The following is a 27631-nucleotide window of genomic DNA, read 5'->3' on the forward strand; positions in this document are numbered from 1 at the left end:
ACTCTGAAACCAGTCATTTATAAAAAAAACAAGTTATATAAGTGATCAGAGGAGAGAAAAAATAACATGCTTTTGCAGTCTAATCTTGACACAATAATATTATAGGTGAATCATGGAGGACGTATTTGAATCTCGGGATGATTAGTCCACACACGATCAAAATCAATCAATCAATCACCTCATATGTATGACAGTAACAGGAAGACAAGGATAAATTCTAGGCAATGTAGTCGTTCGGAAATTCATCCTAATACACAAGTGAATAACATCGAAACGCACCAGATGCCCAATCGCCCTGCCCACACTCACAGACACACTCGTTCTCGTTCCTGCTACCCATATGTGTGTTTTTTTTCCCCAAACTGATCAGTATTACATCAAATATGGCTCGCACAAATTATATAATTAAGGAGCAGCACGGACAAGAATTTTATTACGTGTACGATCGGCTACAAGACAGATTTATTTTCAGAAAAGTTTGCAGCGAAAAAGCCAAGGAGCTGTAGGTAAGACACACCCCAGACAGCAAAAGGTAACTGTGGCAGATCTGGGCCAGACATTGGATAGAATTTGGTGCAGATCCGCAAAACGGGTTTGCGCCGGGGTCTTTCTTTCCAACGGCCCAATACCGGCACGGATTTGGATTGGGGATCAGGAACAGACCTTGGCCAGTACTGGCCCGATACAGTTATTAATGCTATGATATTTGGTGTGGATCTGGCTCAGATCCGTGACTCAAACTTTACATCTGGGGCTCATTTGGCCCTGGTCTGTGATTGGTGATTAATTTTTTCAGCTACACCTGGGCCAGACATGGCCCAAATAAATCCCCACACATTTCTCATCTTCAAAACAGTTTATTTTTATTTATTTTACATTTCTGAATCTCAATCTCATCCAGAGAACACATAACATTTTTTGTCATTACAAAAACTCCAGTCAAATGAAAAATGTAAAAAATATATTCAAAAACATTGTGACAAGCTTGCGTGGAATAAATTGTTCAATTCAATATCAATTGTATTTATAAAAAAAATAATGCATCATGCAATAATTAAAATTTTTTTTTTACGAATTTACGTGTCTGCGGAGACCAAGTGTCAAATAGCAAGACATTGAAAATAACAGTCAACTTACATGATAGTTTGGATGGTTAAAGGAAAACAGGTGATCAGCAAAAGTTGGAGCCAGTGGAACCGGGTACAGGTCTGAACATAAAAAAGTACATTTATTTTACTAATCTCTGAATATACATTGATCTGTGTTTGTGTGTGTGTGGTGGTATCTTACTTGGTCTGTCACTGAAGAGTAGGAAGTAGCACGTCTGAAAGTAAACTGGGAATACAGTTTTCAGACTTTATTCAGGAGGAAAGGAATTCAACATCTGTGCTGGATGATATTGGTGGTGCCTATAGAGCAGGGGTCTCCAACTCCGGTCCTGGAGAGCTACTATCCAGTAGGTTTTCTATCCTACCTGGCTTCTGATGAGCCACACCTGTTCTCGGGTAAATAACAGGGCCAGGTGTGGCTCATCAGAAGCCAAGTGGGACAGAAAACCTACTGGATAGTAGCTCTCCAGGACCGGAGTTGGAGACCCCTGCTATAGAGTGTCATTTCTAAATCTTAATGTGTTATTCGACAGGGCATCAGGTAAGTAAGTAAGTAAGTAAGTTTCATTTATATAGCACATTTAAACAGTGAAAACTGACCAAAGTGCTGTACAATGTCAAACTAAAACTTCAACTAAATTTAAATAAAGACAGCAAGCATAAAATGCTAAAAGCATTACAGTAAACACAAACGAGAACTACCTGCATAGAAAGACGTGGACACAGTGCAACATGATAGCATGACACAATAAAAAAAAAAAATATATTACATACATAAAAAGCAAAAGCAAGATGAAAAATAAAAATTAAAAATAAAAATTAAAAAAAACTAAGAAGCAAAGGCCAAAGAGTACAAATAAGTCTTTAGTCTGGATTTAAAAATTGTGATCGTGGGTGCAGATCTAATATCTGGAGGCAAACCATTCCAAAGACGTGGAGCTGCCACGGCAAAAGCACGGTCCCCTTTGTTTTTGTGGCGGGACCGAGCAACATGAAGGAAACCTTTATCAACAGATCTGAGGGACCTGGGTGGAAATAAAGGTGGAAATAAAGATCAAGCAACAAGTTTCAAAATCAAGGTACAGGTGCATTATGTGTCTCAAAATGTGACTGTATGTGATATACTGTAGCTGGTTACCTGCAAGAGATGATGGGCAGCTTGACCTCAACTTGACTAGCATCAGCAGATGGAATGGAACAAAACCTATGGAGCACAGTTCAAAGAAATAGGAGATATTTAGCTACTCAAAAAAAACTCTAACACTGCTGCAAAAATGAGAATCTGAATTTGAAATGAACAAGTAAGAAACTGAAAAAAGGGGGGAAAATACACTTAATGTTTCACCTAATAGATAAAATACAATTCAAATCTAAATAAACATATTTATTCAAACACTATCAAAATTAAATCTGAAAAAGATTTTATGCTAACACTAGCAATAAACGTTATGCAAACATTTAACTAAACGAAGTTTGCTGATTTATCCAAAAACCGTGTAAACAGGGTCCCATCAACTGGGCCTACTAAGTTTGAGCAACTTCAAGTAACGTTTGCATGCTAACCAGATAAATGAACTGGAAGACACAAACAGGCTGGAAATGAGCTTAGATAATATTTACTGCCAAGTTGGTGACACTGAACCCAAAATTAGAATTTTACGCAGACGTACAAAAATATTGCCCGCATCTCATTGCACATAACATCCACGCGAACGGAGATATTCACCAATTTTGAGAACAGGCTTTCACCACAATCGCCAATTCTTACTTTAAGCCTACTTTCGCATTAGTTATGTTTTTTAATCGCATAGATGGAACTATCACCTGGTATATGTCAATCTTAATATAGTTTTATAATGCACTTACCAAGAACCACAAGCAGGTCTTCCTGGTTATTGTGTGACTCTTCAGTTACCTCTTACTGAGGCACGTACACGCGCATCTGCGAGATTTAAAAAAGCGCGGGTCCGGTCTGCGCTGCTGCTCCGGATCAGATACGGACCTTTCTGACGGACTGTCAGTCAGAGCTTGCGGACAAATACAGGTCCTTCTCAAAAAAATTAGCATATTGTGATAAAGTTCATTATTTTCTGTAATGGACTGATAAACATTAGACTTTCATATATGTTAGAGTCATTACACACAACTGAAGTAGTTCAAGCCTTTTATTGTTTTAATATTGATGATTTTGGCATACAGCTCATGAAAACCCAAAATTCCTATCTCAAAAAATTAGCATATTTCATCCGACCAATAAAAGGAAAGTGTTTTTAATACAAAAAAAAAGTCAACCTTCAAATAATTATGTTCAGTTATGCACTCAATACTTGGTCGGGAATCCTTTTGCAGAAATGACTACTTCAATGCGGCGTGGCATGGAGGCAATCAGCCTGTGGCACTGCTGAGGTGTTATGGAGGCCCAGGATGCTTCGATAGCGGCCTTAAGCTCATCCAGAGTGTTGGGTCTTGCGTCTCTCAACTTTCTCTTCACAATATCCCACAGATTCTCTATGGGGTTCAGGTCAGGAGAGTTGGCAGGCCAATTGAGCACAGTAATACCATGGTCAGTAAACCATTTACCAGTGGTTTTGGCACTGTGAGCAGGTGCCAGGTCGTGCTGAAAAATGAAATCTTCATCTCCATAAAGCTTTTCAGCAGATGGAAGCATGAAGTGCTCCAAAATCTCCTGATAGCTAGCTGCATTGACCCTGCCCTTGATAAAACACAGTGGACCAACACCAGCAGCTGACATGGCACCCCAGACCATCACTGACTGTGGGTACTTGACACTGGACTTCAGGCATTTTGGCATTTCCCTCTCCCCAGTCTTCCTCCAGACTCTGGCACCTTGATTTCCGAATGACATGCAAAATTTGCTTTCATCCGAAAAAAGTACTTTGGACCACTGAGCAACAGTCCAGTGCTGCTTCTCTGCCGCTGTTTCTGGTTCAAAAGTGGCTCGACTTGGGGAATGCGGCACCTGTAGCCCATTTCCTGCACACGCCTGTACACGGTGGCTCTGGATGTTTCTACTCCAGACTCAGTCCACTGCTTCCGCAAGGCCCCCAAGGTCTGGAATCGGTCCTTCTCCACAATCTTCCTCAGGGTCCGGTCACCTCTTCTCGTTGTGCAGCGTTTTCTGCCACACTTTTCCCTTCCCACAGACTTCCCACTGAGGTGCCTTGATACAGCACTCTGGGAACAGCCTATTCGTTCAGAAATTTCTTTCTGTGTCTTACCCTCTTGCTTCACGGTGTCAATGATGGCCTTCTGGACAGTAGTAAGGTCGGCAGTCTTACCCATGATTGCGGTTTTGAGTAATGAACCAGGCTGGGAGTTTTTAAAAGCCTCAGGAATCTTTTGCAGGTGTTTAGAGTTAATTAGTTGATGCAGATGATTAGGTTAATAGCTCGTTTAGAGAACCTTTTCATGATATGCTAATTTTTTGAAATAGGAATTTTGGGTTTTCATGAGCTGTATGCCAAAATCATCAATATTAAAACAATAAAAGGCTTGAACTACTTCAGTTGTGTATAATGAATCTAACATATATGAAAGTCTAATGTTTATCAGTCCATTACAGAAAATAATTAACTTTATCACAATATGCTAATTTTTTTAGAAGGACCTGTATGCTGCAAAGCTGGCGCAGAGGTGCATAGTGAGTGTGACTGCTACGCGAATCTAGTGATTCGAAAACGGATCCGGCACAGAGGGAATTGCTGTCTGGGACGCAAAAGCAGCGTTGATTAATACGGCAGACCGATGCTCTGACAAACCATATCAGACTGGATTCATTATATCGTCCTTTGCATGCTGTTCTTCGTGGTCTTATCACTTATCTATAGAATCAGGGTGTAGACCTGCTGAGTTAAACTGCCTGTTGTAATGTAACTACCACGGAAGGGAAGTGAATGCAGAAACTGTCGTTTTAACTTGCTGTGTAATATTACTGTAAGTATGCAGAACACGTACGCTTTTCTCATTGCAAAATTCGTCCATAGCTATTGAAGTAAGCTGACTACGTTTTTGAAATGTTGTTTGCATTTGCCAATAAGGGGGTTTTGCAAGACAAATCGTATAATAGAGTAGTAACATATTTCTCAATGAGATTAAAGTGATACTCTACCAGGATTGCCAACTCGCACGCATCTGGCATGACGCGCTTTCAGACTCTTATGGCAAATCTATATTATTCCATTATAAACCTAAAATTAGCTACACAAAAAGCTTTGGGGTAGTCTGCAAATCCTACAGACTACAAGGTAATGAATCTGTTACGTAACATATAAATTCTGTGCGTTTTCCTCCGAAGGATGCTGAGGGATCTCCCACTTGTGTTCACTCCATCACTGGGAGCCTTATACAAATTTCTGATGGCTGAAATTTCTGATCACTATTGTATGCGAAATGCTAACTTTTTATGTTTAAAAATGTCTGTGTTTTGGAATTAACTCCCTTTGAAAATTATCAAGAAGATGGTCAGAAAGACTGTGCAAATTGTGAAATGTATGCTGTTCCTTCAGTTTTTGTATGGAACCATAAACTCTACTTCCTACCAGGATGTCATGGCAGTAGTGGACAAAATATACAATTCAGAAATGGTTATCTGCAGATGAAATACACAGTGGTGAAGCTAGACTTTTATTTAAGGGGTGGCCAAAGGGTGAGCAAGGGTTTCTCAGAGGGGTCCATATAAGTATGATAAATGAAGGAAAAAATATTTTTCCAGTACACACATAATAAACAATGAATTTGTGAATGTTTGTTGAATAAACACAACAAACATTTAAAAAAATCATAAACACCAATCATAAACACCATGCCTAATCTAATCCAGGACCAAACATGAACTCAAACTGGATTAACCCCAGACTAAACCTAGACTAAACCATGACCAAACAAGAAGTAAAATTGCACCAATGACCAAACAAGAGCAGTGCACATGTAAATTTAAAGCTCAGAACACAGATAGGACTAAAAACAAATTCTCAAAAAATAAACAAATAAAACTGCATCTAAATTGTAAACAGAAAGATTTATGAATACCACCTAAACTGACCTGCATTCCCCTGGTGGTATTTGATCAGTATTAGAGCAGAGAAACTTCTCTCACAGGAAGCAGTACTGACAGGGATGACAACTGAAATCTTACAAAGCCTAAACAGCTCATGAAAAACCTCTTTATAAGGTTCCAGAAATGCAACAATTTCAAGTAAAGTAGAGGGTCTCTGTAATCCAAATTCAAAGCTTTAATATAACATGCATAGCCTGCTTACATACAGTAGAAAACTAATGACTGGTTCTCCACATATACACTTACCACACAGACTTCAAGCAAGGGCTAGCTTTGCTAAAATAATAAAACAACACTATAATTCAGTATGTGCACTGAAACATACATACGTACAAAGACGCTGTCTAAAAGACGATCTATATCAGCACGAGCAGGGCTCGTGGCTAATTTAAACGAGACATGGAGCAGACGGTGCACAACGCTTTCATGCTGCTATTTTTTATGTACTGCAAGAGTGTGACCACTTCTCATTAGGAAGGTAATACAGTGTAATATGTTATAAATACCTGCTTAACTCCTGCTGTTATCAATACCGCAAGTGTGTTTTGGAGCATGTAGGAACGCGTGCCACTGCCATGTCATGGCACCCCAGACCATCTTTTAGCCAATGACATGTCAGTAAGCAGCACGCACAGGGTACTGCTGCGTCGGGCTGCCTTCAGGGCCACTCGGAAATTACAGTTTTCCGCTCAAATCTTTGCCCGATCTCCTCATTGGTATATTTTAATATTTACCATTTCCAGAAGGTTTGGCACTGGGGGTGGCAAGGGCTCTGTTGGGGGTGGCAATTGCCATCCCTGCCACCCCTTTGGGTCCGCCCCTGTAAATACATTTTTTTAACACCGAGAATGAGAAGAACATTTGTAGTTCAACTCCATGATGTCAGTATACAGAAACAAAGACCTAAAGAAATTCTACACAGACCAAAACCAAACAGACTTACCACCAGTATTTACTTGCTCATATATGTTGCTAAATGGCCTTCCTCAAGCTTTTTAATAAAATAATCAACTATTTAATTCCAGACTACTGTAATGACTATCCATCCATCCATCCATCCATCCATTAACTTCCGCTTATCCGAGGTCGGGTCGCGGGGGCAGTAGCCTCAGCAGGGAAACCCAGACTTCCCTCTCCCCAGCCACTTCCTCCAGCTCCTCTGGGGGAATCCCGAGGCGTTCCCAGGCCAGCCGAGAGACATAGTCCCTCCAGCGTGTCCTGGGTCTTCCCCGGGGCCTCCTCCCAGTGGGACATGCCCGGAACACCTCACCAGGGAGGCGTCCAGGAGGCATCCTAAGCAGATGCCCGAGCCACCTCATCTGGCTCCTCTCAATGCGGAGGAGCAGCGACTCTACTCTGAGTCTCTCCCGAATGACTGAGCTCCTCACCCTATCTCTAAGGGAGAGCCCAGCCACCCTGCGGAGAAAACTCATTTCGGCCGCTTGCACTCGCGATCTCGTTCTTTCGGTCACTACCCAAAGCTCGTGACCATAGGTGAGGGTAGGAACGTAGATCGACTGGTAAATCGAGAGCTTTGCCTTTTGGCTCAGCTCCTTCTTCACCACGACAGACCGATGCAGCGCCCGCATCACTGCTGACGCCGCACCGATCCGCCTGTCGATCTCCCGCTCCATCCTTCCCTCACTCGTGAACAAGACCCCGAGATACTTAAACTCCTCCACTTGGGGAAGGACCTCTTCCCTGACCCGGAGAGAGCACTCCACCTTTTTCCGGCTGAGGACCATGGTCTCGGATTTGGAGGTGCTGATTTTCATTCCAGCCGCTTCACACTCGGCTGCGAACTGCTCCAGTGAGAGCCGAAGGTCGCGGTCTGATGAAGCCAACAGAACCACATCATCTGCAAAAAGCAGAGACCCAATCCTGAGGTCACCAAACCGGACACTCTCAACGCCCCGGCTGCGCCTAGAAATTCTGTCCATAAAAGTTATGAACAGAATCGGTGATAAAGGGCAGCCCTGGCGGAGTCCAACCCTCACCGGGAACGAGTCCGACTTACTGCCGGCAATGCGGACCAAGCTCTGACACCGGTTGTACAGGGACTGAACAGCCCTTATAAGGCAGCCCGGCACCCCATACTCCCGGAGAACTCCCCACAGGACTCCCCGAGGGACGCGGTCGAATGCCTTCTCCAAGTCCACAAAGCACATGTAGACTGGTTGGGCAAACTCCCACGCACCCTCAAGGACTCTGCGGAGAGTATAGAGCTGGTCCACTGTTCCACGGCCAGGCCGAAAACCACACTGCTCCTCCTGAATCCGAGGTTCGACTATCCGACGGACCCTCCTCTCCAGCACCCCCGAATAGACCTTACCAGGGAGGCTGAGGAGTGTGATCCCCCTATAGTTGGAACACACCCTCCGGTCCCCTTTCTTGAAGAGGGGGACCACCACCCCGGTCTGCCAATCCAGAGGCACCGCCCCCGATGTCCACGCGATGCCGCAGATGCGTGTCAACCAAGACAGCCCCGCAACATCCAGAGCCTTGAGGAACTCCGGGCGGATCTCATCCACCCCCGGGGCCCGGCCACCGAGGAGCTTTTTAACCACCTCAGCGACCTCTGCCCCAGAGATAGGCGAGTCCACCCCCAAGTCCCCAGACTCTGCTTCCTCATTGGAAGGCGTGTCGGTGGGATTGAGGAGGTCTTCGAAGTATTCCTTCCACCGACCCACAACATCCCGAGCTGAGGTCAGCAGTGCACCATCCCCACCATAAATAGTGTTGATGCTGCACCGCTTTCCTGCCCTGAGATGCCGGATGGTGGACCAGAATCTCCTCGAAGCCGTACGGAAGTCGTTCTCCATGGCCTCGCCAAACTCCTCCCATACCCGAGTTTTTGCCTCAGCAACCGCCGAAGCCGTGTTCCGCTTGGCCCGCCGGTACTCATCAGCTGCTTCCAGAGTCCCACAGGCCAAAAAGGCCCGATAGGACTCCTTCTTCAGCTTGACGGCATCCCTCACCGCCGGTGTCCACCAGCGGGTTCGGGGATTGCCGCCGCGACAAGCACCGACCACCTTACGGCCATAGCTCCGGTCAGCCGCCTCGACAATGGAGGCGCGGAACATGACCCATTCGGACTCAATGTCCCCCGCCTCCCCCGGGACATGGGCGAAGTTCTGCCGGAGGTAGGAGTTGAAACTCCCCCTGACAGGGGATTCCGCCAGACGTTCCCAGCAGACCCGCACTATACGCTTGGGTCTGCCAGGTCTGACCGGCTTCCTCCCCCACCAGCGGAGCCAACCCACCACCAAGTGGTGATCGGTTGACAGCTCCGCCCCTCTCCTCACCCGAGTGTCCAATACATGCGGCCGCAAGTCCGATGACACGACCACAAAGTCGATCATCGAACTGCGGCCTAGGGTGTCCTGGTGCCAAGTGCACATATGGACACCCTTATGCTTGAACATGGTGTTCATTATGGACAATCCGTGACGGGCACAGAAGTCCAATAATAAAACACCACTCGGGTTCAGATCGGGGGGGCCGTTCCTCCCAATCACGCCCCTCCAGGTCTCACTGTCATTGCCCACGTGAGCATTGAAGTCCCCCAGCAGAACGAGAGAGTCCCCGGGAGGAGCGCTCTCCAACACCCCTTCCAAGGACTCCAAAAAGGATGGGTATTCTGAACTGCCATTTGGCGCATAAGCGCAAACAACAGTCAGGACCCGTCCCCCCACCCGAAGGCGAAGGGAGGCTACCCTCTCGTCCACCGCGGTAAACCCCAATGTACAGGCGCCCAGCCAGGGGGCAATAAGTAAGCCCACCCCAGCTCGGCGCCTCTCCCCGTGGGCAACTCCAGAGTGGAAGAGGGTCCAGCCCCCTTCGAGGAGACTGGTTCCAGAGCCCAGGCCGTGCGTCCAGGTGAGCCCGACTACATCTAGTCGGAACTTCACAGCCTCGCGCACCAGCTCAGGCTCCTTCCCCACCAGAGAGGTGACATTCCATGTCCCTAGAGCTAGCTTCTGTAGCCGAGGATCGGATCGTCAAGGTCCCCGCCTTCGGCCACTGCCCAACTCACATTGCACCCGACCCCTATGGCCCCTCCTACAGGTGGTGAGCCCATTGGAAGGGGGACCCACGTGCCTTGTTCGGGCTGTGCCCGACCAGGCCCCATGGGTGTAGGCCTGGCCACCAGGCGCTCGCCATCGAGCCCCACCCCCAGGCCTGGCTCCAGGGGGGGGCCCCGGTGACCCGCGTCCGGGCAAGGGAAAACGTGAATCCATTATGTTTTTCTTCATGAGGGGTCCTGTAATGACTAAGATCACATAAAATATCATCATTAACTCATCCCATGTTTCAATCCAATAAAAACTGCATTTCTAAAGCGCTGTGTAAAGTCATTGTAATTTGATATCTATATTGACAGAGATGCAGTGTAAGTCCCTCATGTTTTAATGTCTCAGTCCATATGTTTACACACAGTACAATATACAAAAGGTAGTTAGTAATGAAAAAATAGTAAATAAATGAGAAACACCATCCTTTAAAAAAAACACTATCGCAGAGATGCATCTTAATATTTTTTTTTACAGTGATTGCAGGTGAATAACCCCATTTTATTGATTAGAGTCAAAGTTTGCCCAAACACTGCTGAGAGTCCATAGATGATGGCCCTAGCTGGCTCTGTGACCTTGACCTTTTTTACATTTCATCCTAAATCACCTTAATGAGGTTAATTAAGGTCAGCTAGCAGCACTTCCAAAAACATCTTAGGTTATTTACAAGTCAGCTCATCACTTGTTGTTTAAAAAATGATGAAATATAAGCTGTTCTGAAATGTTTGATTGGCGTTACAGATTACAAGTGAATAACATCGAAATGCACCAGATGCCCAATCGCCGTGCCCACACTCACAGACACACTGATTTGGAGGCTCGTTCCTGCTACGTCCTAAAGGACTTGGGGCTGTCATCAGGTGCATGAGGCGTCTCTCACAGTCATTTTGGGCCCTTTATGTAGAATTTCTGTTAGTCCGCATTTCTGCAGACTTTGCCTGATGGAATTACCCACAGTACATGGCGTTGTGATGTAAAATACGGGGTTGCCAGAGGAAGCTGGATGCGTAAACTGTAAACAACCGATTTCTTTCATTGCTTAATGAAGGCTGCTCTCGCAAAAAAAAAAAAAAAGAGTAAACTGATTATTTGAGAATTACCTCTTGTCCACTCACAAGGTAAGTGCAGGGTTGCAAGCTTTGGTCAGCTGGCTGGTGTGAAATTGTCAATTTGTGACCAGTCTGCACACTCATTTGCATGTATATAACAGTTTTATTACATTCTAAATATTCTGTAGGTGTCGCAAACTAGCCCAAAGCTTTTGATGTAGCTAATTTTAGGTTTATAATCAAATAATACTGATTTATCATAAGATTTCTTGTGTGAGCGCCTGAAAGTGTGAGTGACATAACCTGCAAGAGCCTGGAACATGTTCAAATTAGGCAGCCAGTCACTCATGTGCATTTTCTGTGAAGAAATGGCAAATCTTAAACTAAAGTCCCAAACCCACAATAGCAAGGTACATGTTTTGACATTGTCATGGTAATGTGATATGTCATAACTTGCTGTCCTGTTCCTCTTTATACCATTTCAAGCCCTTGCAGCATCTTGCACTCAGTCACTTATCAGGTGACATCAGCAGAGTCTGTGACGGTTTAGGGCTTAGGGGTGACATTGGGACTGGGCCAGAGTCACAGCCAGAGGCAGCTGGACCAAAGGTGCACACAAGGTACAGTAGTATCATCTTTGTTTTTGAGATTAAATTATGAAACAAGTAACTTGGAAATAACTCATTACTAGAAATTTCATTATCATTTAAAATACATTTTCTCTCTTCTTTGGAAAAACTGATGTTCTAAAACGTATTATCTTCTCAATCTTGTGGCACTGGTCACAAAATGACGAAAGAAAAAGTAAACTCAGCGAGGATAATGGAACCAAACAAGAAGAAGTAAAAGGCTCCATCACTGGGAGCCTTATACAAATTTCTGATGGCTGAAATTTCTGATCACTATTGTATGCGAAATGCTAACTTTTTATGTTTAAAAATGTCTGTGTTTTGGAATTAACTCCCTTTGAAAATTATCAAGAAGATGGTCAGAAAGACTGTGTGCAAATTGTGAAATGTATGCTGTTCCTTCAGTTTTTGTATGGAACCATAAACTCTACTTCCTACCAGGATGTCATGGCAGTAGTGGACAAAATATACAATTCAGAAATGGTTATCTGCAGATGAAATACACAGTGGTGAAGCTAGACTTTTATTTAAGGGGTGGCCAAAGGGTGAGCAAGGGTTTCTCAGAGGGGTCCATATAAATATGATAAATGAAGGAAAAAATATTTTTCCAGTACACACATAATAAACAATGAGTTTGTGAATGTTTGTTGAATAAACACAACAAACATTTTAAAAATCATAAACACCAATCATAAACACCATGCCTAATCTAATCCAGGACCAAACATGAAAAACTGATGTTCTAAAACGTATTATCTTCTCAATCTTGTGGCACTGGTCACAAAATGACGAAAGAAAAAGTAAACTCAGCGAGGATAATGGAACCAAACAAGAAGAAGTAAAACTGAAATCACAAAAAAGACATTTTGAGCTATGTACTTTAGTAATAATGTAATCTTGTCAAAGTAACCCAGAGCAACCATATATGTGTGTTTTTTCCCGAAACACGTAAAATGTGGCTCGCTCAAAGTTCAATTCCGGTATATAACGAAGGAACAGCACAAGCAAGAATTTTATTACGTGTACGATCAGTTACAGGACAGATTTATTCGCAGAAAAATTTGCAGCAAAAAAGCCAAGGAGCTGTAGGTAAGACACACGCAAAAAGGCCTACGATGTGATCTACTTAGATTTCCAGAAGGCCTTTGATGTTGTCCCCCACAAACAGCTCTTGCTTAAGCTCAAAGCTGCAGGGATTTTAGGAACTGTGGCAGCTTGAATCGAAAACTGGTTAACAGACAGGAAGCAGCGGGTAGTTATTAGAGGCACAATGTCACAGTGCACCTGCGTTCATAGTGAGGTACTGCAGGGTTCAATTTTAGAACCACTATTGTTCCTAATTTACATTAATGATATTGACACCAATACATACAGTAAACTGGTTAAATTTGCAGACAACACCAAGGTGGGTGGTGTAGCAGATACAAAACTAGCAGCACAGAGGCTACAATGGGATCATGATTTAATTAGCAACTGGGCTGATACTTGGCAGATGACATTTAATGTAGATAAATGTAAGGTAATCCATGCAGGGAGCAGAAATATAAAGTACATATATTTTATGGGTTACACTGAAACAAAGGTAGCTGATTATGAGAAAGACCTCGGTGTGTATGTTGATGCTTCCATGAACCACTCTCGCCAGTGTGGGGAAGCAATAAAAAAGACCAATAGGATGTTGGGTTACATCTCCAGATGTGTGGAGTTTAAGTCAAGGGACGTGATGCTACGATTATACAATTCCTTGGTAAGACCCCACCTAGAATATTGTGTGCAGGTTTGGACACCGTACCTTAAAAACAACATTGCTGCCTTGGAAAACGTTCAACGTAGGGCTACGAGAATGATTCCTGTTCTTATAGGAATGTCTTCTGAGGATAGGTTAGCTGAGCTGAATCTGTTCAGCCTCGCGCAAAGGAGATTAAGTGGGAAAATAAATTAGCGGGAGAACGTTTTAAACTGAATTTGAGAGAACACTTCTTTACTGCGACAAGGATGCCTTTTTTGGCATAACACCACCCCTGATCAATTTAACTTTTAATCCTATCGGGATAGGTTTCCATGTTATAACGTGATACGGTTTCACGTTATAACGTGATATAGTGAGATTTTTTTTTTATTACGTCGAGGCAGTAATACGCTTCTAGTAAAGTTCTTCATGGTCTTGTTATCACTTATCTGTAGAATCAGAGTGTAGATCTGCTGAGTTAAACTGCCTTTTGTAATGTAACTACCATGGTTGGGAAGTGCTGTACATGTAATGAACCATTCTTGTGGCCCTAGTCTTAGAGGAATGTCATACGAGGAAAGGTTATTTGAGCTAAATCTGTTCAGCCTCAAGCAAAGGAGACTGAGGGGGGACATGATCCAGGTCTATAAGATTCTAACAGGTTTGGATGCTGTTCAACCGAATAGTTACTTCAGCATTAGTTCAAATACAAGAACTCGTGGCCATAGGTGGAAATTAGCGGGAGAACATTTCAAACTGGATTTAAGGAAGCACTTCTTTACATAGCATGTAGTCAGAGTATGGAATAGTCTTCCTGATAACATAGTGCAAGCTGAATCCTTGGGTTCCTTTAAATCAGAGCTAGATAAGATTTTAACAACTCTGAGCTATTAGTTAAGTTCTCCCCAAGCGAGCTCGATGGGCCGAATGGCCTCCTCTCATTTGTATAGTTCTTATGTTCTTATGTTCTTATTGTTTCGCATGCGCCGTATATTCGCGATTATGTCGTGATGTGATATCGTGCAGCCCTATTTTAAACTGTGAAACTGTTGCGTCTTTAAAATCCAATTGGAAAGTACGGGAAGCCACTGCATATGTAGATGGTGTATTTCAGTCAAGACCGAGAAACGGCTCTCTCCATCAGTTGCCTATCTGAGTCTCTGATTCGAGATTCGAAGTCTCTCAGTCAGAAAGAGAACTAGAAACCCGAAAGAGTGGGGAAACGCTCGTTCACTCCTTCAGATCCTATAGAGACTCCCTGTTCGCTCACTTCAGGCATATACGTTCAGACCGAGGTTTGTTTCCAGCCAATCATATGCTCGCTTACAGCACACCCTTACATGCCTCACTGGCTCTCCAATCACAAGGTCTTTAGATGACGGACGTATACGTTTGTTCTGTCGCCTGCTAGTGTTCTTCAAAAATTCCTTTAGCCTACAAGTCTCCTTCATGTTGGTATTACCTTCTCAGAAACAGCATAAATGGAGTTTTACCTGAAATATAAATATATAAAATGCATTCTATGTGCTAGAACCTGCAAGTGTCTTCAGATGTCTATGTAGATACCAGCTAAAACCAATATACTTTCTGGCACAGTTAGTGTTTCTAATTAACTATAGATCAACTACTGTATATAAAACCCCAAATATCTGTGGAAAGAGTTGGGAAAAGAATTTCAGCTGTGTTTTGACTCTGTTGCTCTCCAAAGTTAAGATGTCTTTTTCTTCATTGGGCATTGATATTGTATGTTTCCGCAAAGTCACACATAACATTCATTACATTTAGTTTTGTACAGTAAGTGGCTTTACAAGGAGTAGCTTGTAATTTTGGCAAAAAAGGGAGTCAGTCCCTTCTGTCTTCTGGCCCTCCACAGCATGGCTTGCCGCGTTGCTGTGATCGGAGGGGGAATCTCAGGGCTGATTTGTATCAAGTGCTGCCTCGACGAGGGACTGGAGCCGGTCTGCTTTGAAAGCAGTGATGACATCGGGGGCTTGTGGAGGTTCAAGGTGAGCTCGAGTTGGCTGGGAACCTTGTCTTAGTTAATCAAAGGTCTGTTGTAGGAGTATCAGTGAATCTGTATAATTAGCATATTTTATTGTAATCTCTCTTGTGTGACTGATATGGCATGTGATCAGAAACTCGTCATGCTGCTCAGAAGTTGGACTTATCTTGTTCCTGAACCTTCACCTACAGAAACACAAAACTGTTTTTGATCTGCATTCACAGGCAGCCCTTGCAGGTTCATAAGTAATAAACAACATTACTTATTTTTAATAGCATTTTGGCACCTACCCTTTTCCCCTAATTTCTTTAGTCTTCCATCCAGCTATGTGTTGAGCTTCAGTATGTCATCATACTTCCTGCACCCTTTCAGGAGGAGCCGGAGAAGGACCGGGCTAGCATCTACCCATCCGTCACCATCAACACCTCCAAGGAGATGATGTCTTTCAGCGACTTCCCCATCCCTGCTCACTTCCCCAACTACATGCACAACTCCCTAATCATGGACTACTTCCAGATGTACGCAGAGCACTTCAAACTGCTCCGTTACGTCCGCTTCCAGGTGAGAGCGTCAAGTCGAGATTCCCTTTACATTGAACTGTCTCGACCAGGGATGGTCAAAGCACATTTGGCACCCTAGGCAAGCTTCACAGTCAGTGCCCCACGTCTAAGACTAAGTAAAACTGGCTTCAGAAGGCACGGGTCTAGGCCTAATGGGTTTTCACCTAATGGGTTGGCCGGCACTGGTACCTTCCCAGGCACTTCTGAAAAGAGACACAGTTGAAATTTGGATACTTCATGGACTGAATGCAGATCCATGGTAGGAGCATCAGTCCTGTTGAAGAACTCTGCATAATGTGTTAGGAAAAACCCACTCGAGTATGAGAAGGATAGACAACCCCTCTTAAAGACACAAAAAGCCGTCAGTCAAGTGAAGCACCTGTATCAAATGGCTGATGAACCACCCACTGGGGCCTCAGTAGGGATCCATCTTCTTAAGGTGTTTGTTTCAGACCACCGTCTGCAGTGTGAGTCAGAGGCCTGACTTCGCTCGCTCAGGCCAGTGGGACGTGGTGACCAAAAACAGACAGGGCCAGGAGGAGAGGCACATCTTTGATGCTATTTTCGTCTGTATAGGACACCATGCATGCCCACACATCCCTTTGAAAGATTTCCCAGGTAAACTTAATTTTCTGCTAATTGTGCTACGAAACATATTGCAGAAGATTTGAACATAGGTATGAAACTTTGAACGTTGTTGGGTAATATTTTGAGGGACACTTCAACTATCCAGTTTAATTAGTTACAGAGAGCATGTACTTTGGAATGGCACAGAAAGAGAATTACAGAAGCAGTCACTTTTAACCTACTTTTACTACTTTAATTTGACTTTATTAGACTTTGCCTGTTGATTACCATTGAAGTATGTTCTTCCATGAGCTGTGTTATTGATCTTCATTGTAAATCTATTAACTTTATCTTTGTTCATGTGGATTCTTAAAAAATGTAAATTTTCCTTTGTACATTCATAAATACTTATTTTATCTTTTTTGAAATTGAAACAACACAAACCTATCAGTAATATGACTGACCTCTTGTTGCAGGAATAGAGACCTTTAAAGGGAAGTGGTTCCACAGCCGAGACTATAAATCTCCAGAAGAATGGCTGGGGAAGAGGGTGGTCGTGATCGGGATTGGGAATTCTGGGGGCGACATCGCTGTGGAGTTAAGCAGAGTGGCTAAGCAGGTAGGGGTTGGCTGGGGGGGGCTGCTTCATCCCTAATGTTCATAAATGGGTACTCTCACACGGATTCTTCTTTGGAATTGCAGCCATCTGTCCTTTTTCCAGAACCATCCATCCATTTTCTGTACTCGCTTGTCCTATTCCACTTGGCCTGGAAGTTATGGGTGCAAGGCAGGGAATGACCCAGGATGGGTCACCAACTCATCACTAGTCGCACACACATCAATCGCACAAATCCACACAATTTGGTAACTCCAATTCACTTTAGTGTGTTTTTGGAGAGGGGGGGACCAGAGTACCCACACACACAGGGAGAACATGCAAACTCCACACACATGGAGACTTGAACCCGGGTCCCAGAGATGTGAGGCAATGTTCATGGGAGTTTTACTTACATAGAAATGTTCTGAGGGCAGAAGGAACAATGACTGGTGGAGATGTGACCAATCAGATTGTAGAAGAGATGGGTCCAAGCAACTAGAGGAGGCAGGACCAAGACATCAGATTTCTTTGTCCCACCTCGTTTAGTTGCTTAGACCCACCTCCTCTTCGATCAGATTGTAATCTCCCCGAACATAAACAATCATAGGTAGTGTTGCTGATGCAAACCTTGACCTGGTCAGCAAGCAGTCATGTGGGGTGGCGTCCTGGGGGCTGGGACTGCTGGGAAGCACGTACAGCTGATATTGCAGCAGAAGCTACCAGGTTCTGCTTTTGCTCACAGGTGTTCCTCAGCACGCGGAGGGGCGCGTGGATCCTGAACCGCGTGGGGGAGAACGGATTCCCCATGGACATGAAACTCAGCAGGCTCACGCACATACTGACGGTCATTCTGCCCATTACTCTCACATCCATGATAGGCGAGAGACGACTTAACAAGAGATTCAACCACAAGCTGTACTCCATCAAACCCAAGCATAGGTGTGTCTCCATCGGAGGGCTTTTTAAAGCAGAACTGACAAGCCATTTTCTGAAATGTGCTGGTTCTTGTATTACTAAGTAAATAGCAGCTAAACCATGGTAAAATTGCCAGTGTCAGGCTGCACAAAGATGTCCACAGCTGTAATTTAAACATCGTCATTAATGGTCAGCCTTGTGCAGATGATAGTTCTGAATCGGTACTGCCTCCCCCAGGTTGTTGAACCAGCACCCCATGATCAATGATGAGCTGCCTAACCGCATCCTTTCTGGCACGGTCCTGGTGAAGACCAACGTGTCCAGGATCAAGGGTTCCAGCGTGATGTTCGAGGATGGGACGGTGGAGGAGGACATCGACCTGGTGGTCTTCGCCACTGGATACACCTTCTCTTTTCCCTTCCTGCCCTCGTCTGTCATCTCAGTTTCGGAGAACAAGACTTCGCTCTACAAATACGTCTTTCCTCCCACACTGGAGCGCCCCACGCTGGCCATCATCGGGCTGGTCCAGCCTCTGGGGGCCATAATGCCCATTTCAGAGATGCAGGCACGATGGGCTACGCGCGTCTTCAAAGGTGCCAACACAGATGGCTTGAAGTCTTCATAGTTTCCCTGTTCCTACCTAAGGAGTGTTTGTCCTGTGCTTTCTGTGGTCAGTGTCCTCAGCTCATGCTGGACATTTCTCCTCAGGGCTGAACAAACTTCCCCCGGTGAACAGAATGCTGAAAGACATCAAAGTAACCAAGGAAAAGATGGGGAAAAGGTCATTTCCATTCCTAAATGTGTTTCACCTTTCATAAGATGTTATTAGAAACTTGTTATTCTCCACAGTTCATCTCAAATATTTATGAAGAGTTTTCATATAAAACTTGAAGTAATGTAGCTTAAAATCAATTGTTTGAATCCATATTTGTTATATTTTGTAAAATCTGTTCTTCCTGTAGCTGGCTTCTGTGTTTAGCTTTGTCCTGTCCTTTTTATCCTCTTCCCTCAGGTATGTGACGTCTCAGAGACACACCATCCAGGTGGACTACGTCCATTACATGGATGAGCTGGCGAGGCAGTTTGGGGTGCGGCCCAAGCTCCTCCGGCTGCTGCTGCGGGACCCTCGCCTCGGCCTCAGCGTCCTGCTGGGACCCTGTACCCCGTACCAGTACCGGCTATACGGGCCGGGTCAGTGGGAAGGGGCCAGGCAGGCCATTCTCACGCAGTGGGAGCGGGTGGCCCAGCCAATGAAAACCCGGGCCGTGCCAGAGCCCCCCTCTTCAAGGCTGCCGTTGCTTCTTGCTCTCAGTGGCGCCGTCCTAGTGGTAGCAGCTGTCTGTGCCGGAATAAACCTTCCAGACCTCTTGGCTTCCCTGAGCAATTGGAGGATGTATGTGCCAAAGCCATTCCTTCACATGGTGTAAAAGTGCGCTGATAACAGAAAAATAAGCTTTACCCTGGGAAACTGCGTTTATCCCATGTATTATGTATAGAAAAATCAGATGGGGGAATGATTTATAATTACTCAGTTCATAGGATGTTTTAAGGGGATTTGCAGAAATGTATGAAACATGAGCATTTTCTTTATTTAGGGGTTTCTTAACGAAAGGTATTTTAGAATTGAAGTCATGTCAGGGAAATTTACTTCATGCCTATTGCTGAACAGAATTTAAAGAAGGGAAAGTGTATTAGGACTAACATCAGGGTGATTACGTTGCCTAGAATTAATCATTGTCCTCCTGTTACTGTCATACATATGAGGTGATTGAGATATTCAAATATGTTGTCCATGACCCATAATATTATTGTGCTAAGGTTGAACTGCATAACTGCATAAACGTGTTTTTGTGCTGATCACTTGTATAACTTGTTTTTCACAAAATACCTTGTTTCTCATGAAAGGAGCCAAGATGCTTGTCTTGTCCTAAAAATCCTTGTTCTGGGATGCTTACACTGTTCAAAGACGCTTGTCTTGTTAATTAGTTTTATGAGATGCTTACCATGTTTTTCTGAGGGGTTTTCCTGAGGACAAGAGAATGTGTTGCCCAGTATGTTTTGCACACCACTGCTCGGTGTGTGGGACACTTACCTCGTCTTCAGGAAGAAGGGAATGCATTGAGTATGGGAACTTGTCTTATTACTTTTGTTCGAAACCGCAAGCTGCATTACCCGGACAAAATTGGAAAATTAAGAACGCATTGCCTGAGAGGAGGGGTGAGCCTGGGCAGCTCATCCCCTGCCCACACACAGTACCCATATTAGTATAAAGGAAGGGGGAGATCTGAGTGTTGATGGGACCTCAGCCGTGGGCTCCCCAGTCTGAGTGAAGGTGGGTGATGATAGCACGTCCGAGTGTAAATCGCTTGCTGCATTTTATTGATTATTGGGATTACTTATCACAGTATATGATATACCTAATACTTTGTATTCTTTTATTATTGCTCATGATATATATTATTGCTCATATATATATAATATAATTTTGTATCACTTATTGATTATTGGGTTTACTTATCACGGTTTATGACTTGTAATACTTTTTATTCTTTGAACTGACTATTGTTCATGATTCACATGCAATAGTTTGCGCTTGCTTGATTATTATTACTTATTCTTTATATACATACAGTATATAATCATTTTGTATTACTTTTAATAAATATTTTTGAGTAAACCTAAGCATGCCTGTTTGTTCCTTCAAGAGCCTTATATCCCCCTCATATCATTTTAACCCAGAAAGTAACTAGATTTTTTACTTCCATACTACCATTCAAAAAATGAGCTTGAGATAAAAGGTTAATCTTGTGTAAGTCAGCAAATGTTTACTTTATTTTCATCTGTTAACAATAATCTTAATCTCTTTAAAAAAAATATGTAGACAAAATAATGGTGAAACGTTTTTGCTTCTTTTACAATATCACATTCTTCTTCCAAAAAGGAATTTCTCCTATAGAAATTAAAATATCACCTAACAATTTTCATGTTTTTTTTTTTATAGTTTTAATGAATTTTTAGGTGTTTAATGAAGCTTTAGGTGAATGAGGTGTTTATTATTCTTAGCAGTAATAATTTGAAAATTGCTATGAGTTCTCTTGCTCCTGCATGGTCTTTGATGTGTGCACTGATGACTGGTCAGATTTGGTCATTTTTGCCAGAAGAACCTCAACACGACTGTAGAGGATGCATAATTGTAGCAGACATCATAGGCTGGCCAACCATCCATTTGCTCTTGGTTTGTTTTTTTGCGTCTGATTTTGATTCCTCTAAATTTGTTGCAAAGTCTTTGATGACCCTCTAGGGCAGGGGTATTCAATTAGATTTTTCATTGGGCCAAATTGTCATACGGCTTTTGCCAGTGGGCCGCACATTTCTCTGTATTTCTTGTATTGTACCCCATTAATACAAAGCACCACTGCATTTTCAACATTTTATTTAAATGAGTCAAATAGCATTAACCACTGGCTTCTAGTGCAAATAATAAAAACTGCAAAACATAGCCAGCTTTAATTTTAACAGACATCTGAGTCACAAACTCACAGTGACAGTATTTGCTTTTGCTTAAATAAAATAAAGCCTAGAAAACAATAATTACAATTTTGTGCAAATAAGAGCAAATGTCACAGTCATAAACTCACATAAACAGTAATAACGATATCATATTGTACAAATAAGAACAAACATAACTTCCGTCGAGCCTCTGAGCCCGGGGGATATTCATTATCAAAGTTACTGTGAGTCGTCTTGAAGTGCCTCCGCACATTGTATTCTTTATTTACCGAGCATATGACAAGACAGACAAGGCACATGGGTTTTCCCTCAGCATTTTGTATGTGTGCATACTTATCAGTCCACTCGTTGTTAAATTTTCTATTTTCGCTGTCAACCTTACGTCTTTTCTCTTTTGAATGCGACATGTTCCCGCTGTTGTAAACTGTCATAAACCTTCCATCAAGAGCGTAAACAGCTGCGCGACGTCCCGTAAAATGTTATAAACTGTCGCGCTTACAGTTAAATCGCAGCTATTTAATAAGTAAGAGGTAGTCAGCGGGCCGGTCGAAAATGACTGATGGGCCGGTTTTGGCCCGTGGGCCGCCTATTGAATAGGGCTGCTCTAGGGGGTGCTGTTGGTAAAAACATTTTCATAAGTCTCTAGATTGATTCTAGAAATAACTTTAGCTTGTTAATACTAGAAAAAATCTGTCAAAATCACATGCTGCATCCCGCTCTATCACATTCTGTAAAACCACAGAGCCCATCTATGCAATGTTATCTATGAACAGTTGCTCTCTGTTCTTGCCCTTTGTGTGAGCACAAGGGCCCACAGTGTGCCTGCAAATGCTGAAATGTCTTCCTGTTTCTCCTGCTCTAGTTCCATTATTGCTGTTTCTGCTTGGATAAATTTCTATAACATGGTCACTGATGAATTTCAGCAAACTCTGCTTTCCCCTTGTGCATGTCTCCCTGGCTCACAAACGTCATACAAATATGGAGGTTTCGGCACCATTTTTCTAAAATTTACTTTTAATATCAGTAGCGATAGCTGTGATTTATCATAACTGTATATGTGCTGTAAGATCTGAGTGCCCATTAAGCAAACCGGTTGAGCTGTGTTGATAAAACAAGTCATATATATATAAAATATTTATTCAACTTTGAATGTAAATATATCTGTTTCACTATTATACACACATAACATTAATCTCAGTAATAGACTGAGTGGAAAAATCTGCTTTCTAAGATCAGGCAGAGGAAAGTCGTTTACATGTATTTATCTAGTACATATAGTGAATGATATGGTGACACAATGCTGCATCAAATACGAACTGTGCGCATGCTGGTATAAAATGTTAGCCAGACCGACATCCATCCATCCATCTTCTACTAGTTTATCCAGTACCAGTTGGCCTGGAGCCTATTGCAGGGAGCAAAGTGCACAAAGCAAATGTACTCCCTGGACAGGATGCCAGTCCATCGCAGGGCACTCACACACACCGTGGGAAATTTGAGAGACTAATTTGCCTAAGGACATGTTTTAGGACTGTAGCTTCTGATGTAGCTAATTTGAGGTTTATAATGAAATAATACTGATTTATCGTAAGATTTCTTGCGTGAGCGTCTGAAAGTGTGAGTGTCACGCTAGATGTGTGAGTTGGCAGCCCTGCAAAAGCCTGGAACACATTCAAATTAAGCAGTCAGTTGCTTATGTACCTTGGCTGAGAAGAAAGTGCAAACCTTAAAATGAAGTCCCATACCCACGATAGCAAGGGACATGTTTTGACATTGTCAAGGTAACATGAAATATCATAACTTGCTGTCCCCTTCCTCTTTATACCATTTTGAGCCTCTTGCACTCAGTCACTTACCAGGTGAAATCAGTAATCAGTGGAGTCTGTGAGGGTTTAGGGCTTAGGGGTGACATTGGGACTTGGCCAGTGTCACAGCCAGAGGCAGCTGATCTGAAGGTGCATAGAAGATACAGTAGTATCATCTTTGTTTTTGAGATTAAAGTATGAAAAAGGTAACTTGGAAATAACTCATTACTGTAATTTAAAATACATCTTCTCTTTTCTTTGGAAAAAACTGATGTTGTAAACCGTATTATCTTCTCAATTTGCGCCATTTGGTCACAGAATAACCAAAGGAAAAGATAATGGAACCAAACAAAAAGAAGAAAAAATGAAATCACAAAAAAACCACTTTGAGCTATGTGCTGTAGTAATATGGAGCCTAGCGACAAAAGGACCCAAGTTCAACCAAGCCTTAACTTAACCGATAACGTAATCTTGTCGAAGTAACCCAGAGTAACCAAACGTGTATTTTTTTTTATTAAATAAAATATAACTCACTCAAAGTTCAGTTCCGGTATTTAACGAAGGAGCAGCACGAGCAAAATTATAATCAAGTGTACGATCGACTACAGCACAGATGTATTTTCAGAGAAGTTTGCAGCGAAAAACCGAGAAGCTGTAGGTAAGACACCGGCAAAAGCAGCGTTGATTAATACGCAGGCCGATGCTCAGACAAACCATATCAGACTGGATTCATTATTTCCTCCTTTTCATGCTGTTCGTGGTCTCGTTATCACTTATCTATAGTATCTGGGTGTCGATCTGCTGAGTTAAACTGCCTGTGTGTTTATGTAACTGCCATGGGAGGGAAGTGAATACAGAATCTGTCGTTTTAACTTGCCGTGTAACATATAAAGTATGCAGAATGCGTACGCTTTTCTCATTGCGAAAATCTGTCCGTGGCCATTGAAGTAAAATGATTATGTTTTTGAAACGTCGTCTGCAATAAGGGGGTTTTGCAATACAAGTCGTATAATATAGAGTAATAACATACATTTTTCGGTGGGTTTCAAGTGATACTAGCAGGATTGTCAATTTCAAGCCCTCATGCTCACGCAATAAATCTTGTGGCAAATATACTGTGATGTGTGTGGCTGATTTGGGTGTGGGTGGGCGGAGACGCAAGTGGAGTGATTGAATTGGCGGCAGCAGGTGTGGCTGATTTGGGAGTACAGCGATCCTGAGCGCGGGAGAGGATACAGAAGGACACGAGAGACTGGGAGGAAGGTTCTTTTTTGCATGACTGCGGCTCGACGTTCTCGGGGCGGGAGGGTGTCGGTCGCGGTTATGTAGGACTGCCGGTGTTCTGTCGATATATGCTGCCTTGTCGAAAAATGCTATCGTAGTGCTAATAGATAGTCCTAACCCTAACTCTTACCCTAACCCCCCAAAACCCCTAAAACCCTTACCTTAACCCTAACCCTAATCCCAAAACGGTGGAACTGCACATGCACAGAAAGGCTCGATAGCACGTCTCGATAGGTAGTATTTTTCGACAGAACACCGGCGACGGAGACAGGCAGACCAAGGGGATTAAGTTCGTCTTCTGCTTTAGGAGGGGAGGTTTGCTGCCTCCTGTAGGGAGTTGGGGGGCTTTAGGAGTGCGGAGTGCCGCCACTGGGTTTTGTGTATTGGCGCGAGCTCGACTCCTGTTACCTGTTACTACTTTGGAGCTTAGTCTGCTCCACCCGGACTGTAAGAGAGTGGCTTAAACCCAGACCCCATATATGTGTGTGTGTGTGTGTGTGTGTGTGTGCGCGCGCGCGCGCGCAGACGTAGCGAATTGAAAATCTCACTCCAGCCAGCTGACCAAACCTGGCACCCATGCTCTGGTTGGGAGGTATTTTCTGCAAAGAAATAAGCAGTACCTCTCCAAGAGAATAAAGTAGCTGTGAGACTGGCATGGATGGTGCTAAAGCCTGGATTTATGGTGACTGCATAGACCAACACAGTCTTAGTGCAGGTGAAATGTTCACAGATGTAATACCAATAAGTGCCACTTCATACCAGTATTTTATGCTGTGCTAACCCCTGCAAAATGCAGCCCAAAAGCTTCACTGAGAAGAAAGGCATATTTGAATGCAAATGGTTGGGTAGGTAAGGGAATATTAATTTGGTTAATATTTTTAATTTGTCATTTTTGAACAAAGTACTTTGAAGGTTGTGTGGATGAAATTGTTCACCCTAAGATCAAAAATACATATTTTTGTAGTGCTGTAGTGCTATTAATCCATCCAGACTGTTTTGGTGTGAGTCGCCAAGTTCTGAAAATGTCAGCTATAGAGATGTCTGCCTTCACTTCAATATTATGGAACTACATGGCACTCGGGTTGTGGTTTTCAAAAAAAAACTAAGCACAAGTGCCTGTTAACCAGAAATCATGACAAGGTTACTGAAGACAATCCACAGAACATGCTGTGAGCAGTTTCATGTAGGATCTGTTTTTACTGCCCATATTATTACACACTGGGCCTGAGGCTCTTATGGATGAGTAGATGATACCTTCAGCACAGTAATAACAGGTGTCATGTACAGTTCAGTAGAAAGAAACTGCTCTGTATAGGATTTTTTTTTTAGTAACTGGGTCATGATTTACACCAAAACAATCTAGATTGATAAATGGTACTGCAGGTCATTGGAAAAATATCTGTTTTTGATTTTAATGTGGTGGACTAAGAATGATAAATTGATGTGAATGGGGAGGAGGGGTATGAGCATTAATGAGGTGAAGAGCACAAAAGGTTTACCCTTGATTTTGCAGATGTTTTGTGGGGATCAATCCAAGCAGTGGCTCCCAGACCACTGCCAGAAAGCCTGTGAGCAATAGAAGTGGACAGATGGTGGAGGAGAAGAAGCAGACCACGAAGCAGACCACGAACACAAATGTCTGCACTCTTCTTAGGAGGTTAATGGCCTTTGGCTGGCTGTTTGTGTAGGTGTAGGTACTTCCCTGTCTCCCTTGCACATATACACACATACTTTCTTTCACAGTAGACACAGGCAATTTACACAGTCAAGCATACGAAAGTTACATGCAGAAAAACACAAATTTACACACTCAAACCAACAAATGTAATTTACACATTCCAAAACTCATACACAAGTATTACATGGATGCGTAAACTGTAAACAATCGATTTCTTTTATTGCTTATCCCTTGTATTATGGGATGTATTTTATGCAAAAATTAAAATGAAAATGATAAAAAGAAAATACAATCTTCACTTTGCCATTTACTTTCCAAAGTCTGTGTGTAAAAATCCTGCTAAAATTAAAATGAAATAGCACTATTTGCGTTTTAATTTTCTACTCATGTATGAGTCAGATGTGTAAAATTGAAAAATAAAATTAAAAACCCTTTTTGTCTTTTCATTTTCCAATTTGACTTTTCATTTCCTGTTTTTTGACTTTTCATTTTCAAGTTTGCTACATGGGAATAAATGAGTTACGAGTCTCTGCAGAACAAAATGGGCGTTCCCCAAGCAGTATGGGCGGGTTTCAAGCATCCAATCAGAGAACGTAATGGGCGTTCCGCAAGCTGTATGGGCGGGTTTCAAGCGTCCAATCATCGTTAAACCTTTTTTTCGGTGACAAAAAACACGGAAACTGGAACGCAGCCTGCAAAATACAACTGGAACGGCTTGGTTCCGCCACTAACTTTCACTATTTAACATGCGATGAGCTGGGATGTGTAATGTTTTGCTTTGCAATTAAGCGGTATCGTTCCAGTTTATAACCACACACATCCAGAAGCGATCTCCTGCTGAACACACTTTTTTTTTTTTTAAATCAACCTTCCATTCTTCCGGATGTCAATGTCAGATACGCTGCAAATTACATTTATTCTAGTCACTGTGTTATGTGTACACTCTATCTCCCCATCCCCTTAGCACAGTAAGATGACTGTCCAATACCAATATTTCTTTTGTCCAATATATATTTTATATTCTGCTGCAATATTCAAATTAATGT

The 27631-nt window shown here is 43.0% G+C and overlaps 1 protein-coding gene and 1 long non-coding RNA gene across 2 annotated transcripts; one reads left to right on the forward strand and one right to left on the reverse strand.

Annotated features, from left to right (window-relative positions):
* Window positions 1-1580: 1580 nt before the first annotated feature.
* LOC140578515 (uncharacterized) lies at window positions 1581-3137 on the reverse strand. Its single transcript, XR_011982750.1, has 3 exons — window positions 2976-3137; window positions 2248-2313; window positions 1581-2134 (listed from the first exon to the last, which is right to left on the reverse strand). It is a non-coding gene; the product is annotated as an uncharacterized lncRNA (long non-coding RNA).
* An 8657-nt stretch (window positions 3138-11794) lies between these two features.
* On the forward strand, window positions 11795-20897 carry LOC111834796 (flavin-containing monooxygenase 5-like). The gene is made up of 9 exons (XM_072699519.1): window positions 11795-11928; window positions 15540-15672; window positions 16041-16229; window positions 16681-16846; window positions 17272-17414; window positions 18136-18332; window positions 18546-18901; window positions 19017-19089; window positions 19321-20897. Exons 2-9 carry the CDS (start codon window positions 15541-15543, stop codon window positions 19733-19735), a joined length of 1671 nt encoding a protein of 556 aa, XP_072555620.1. The 5' UTR covers window positions 11795-11928; window position 15540; the 3' UTR covers window positions 19736-20897.
* The last annotated feature ends 6734 nt before the right edge of the window (window positions 20898-27631 follow it).

Source organism: Paramormyrops kingsleyae, chromosome 15, assembly GCF_048594095.1.
Source record: "Paramormyrops kingsleyae isolate MSU_618 chromosome 15, PKINGS_0.4, whole genome shotgun sequence".
In the NCBI taxonomy this organism is placed as follows: Eukaryota; Metazoa; Chordata; class Actinopteri; order Osteoglossiformes; family Mormyridae; genus Paramormyrops; species Paramormyrops kingsleyae.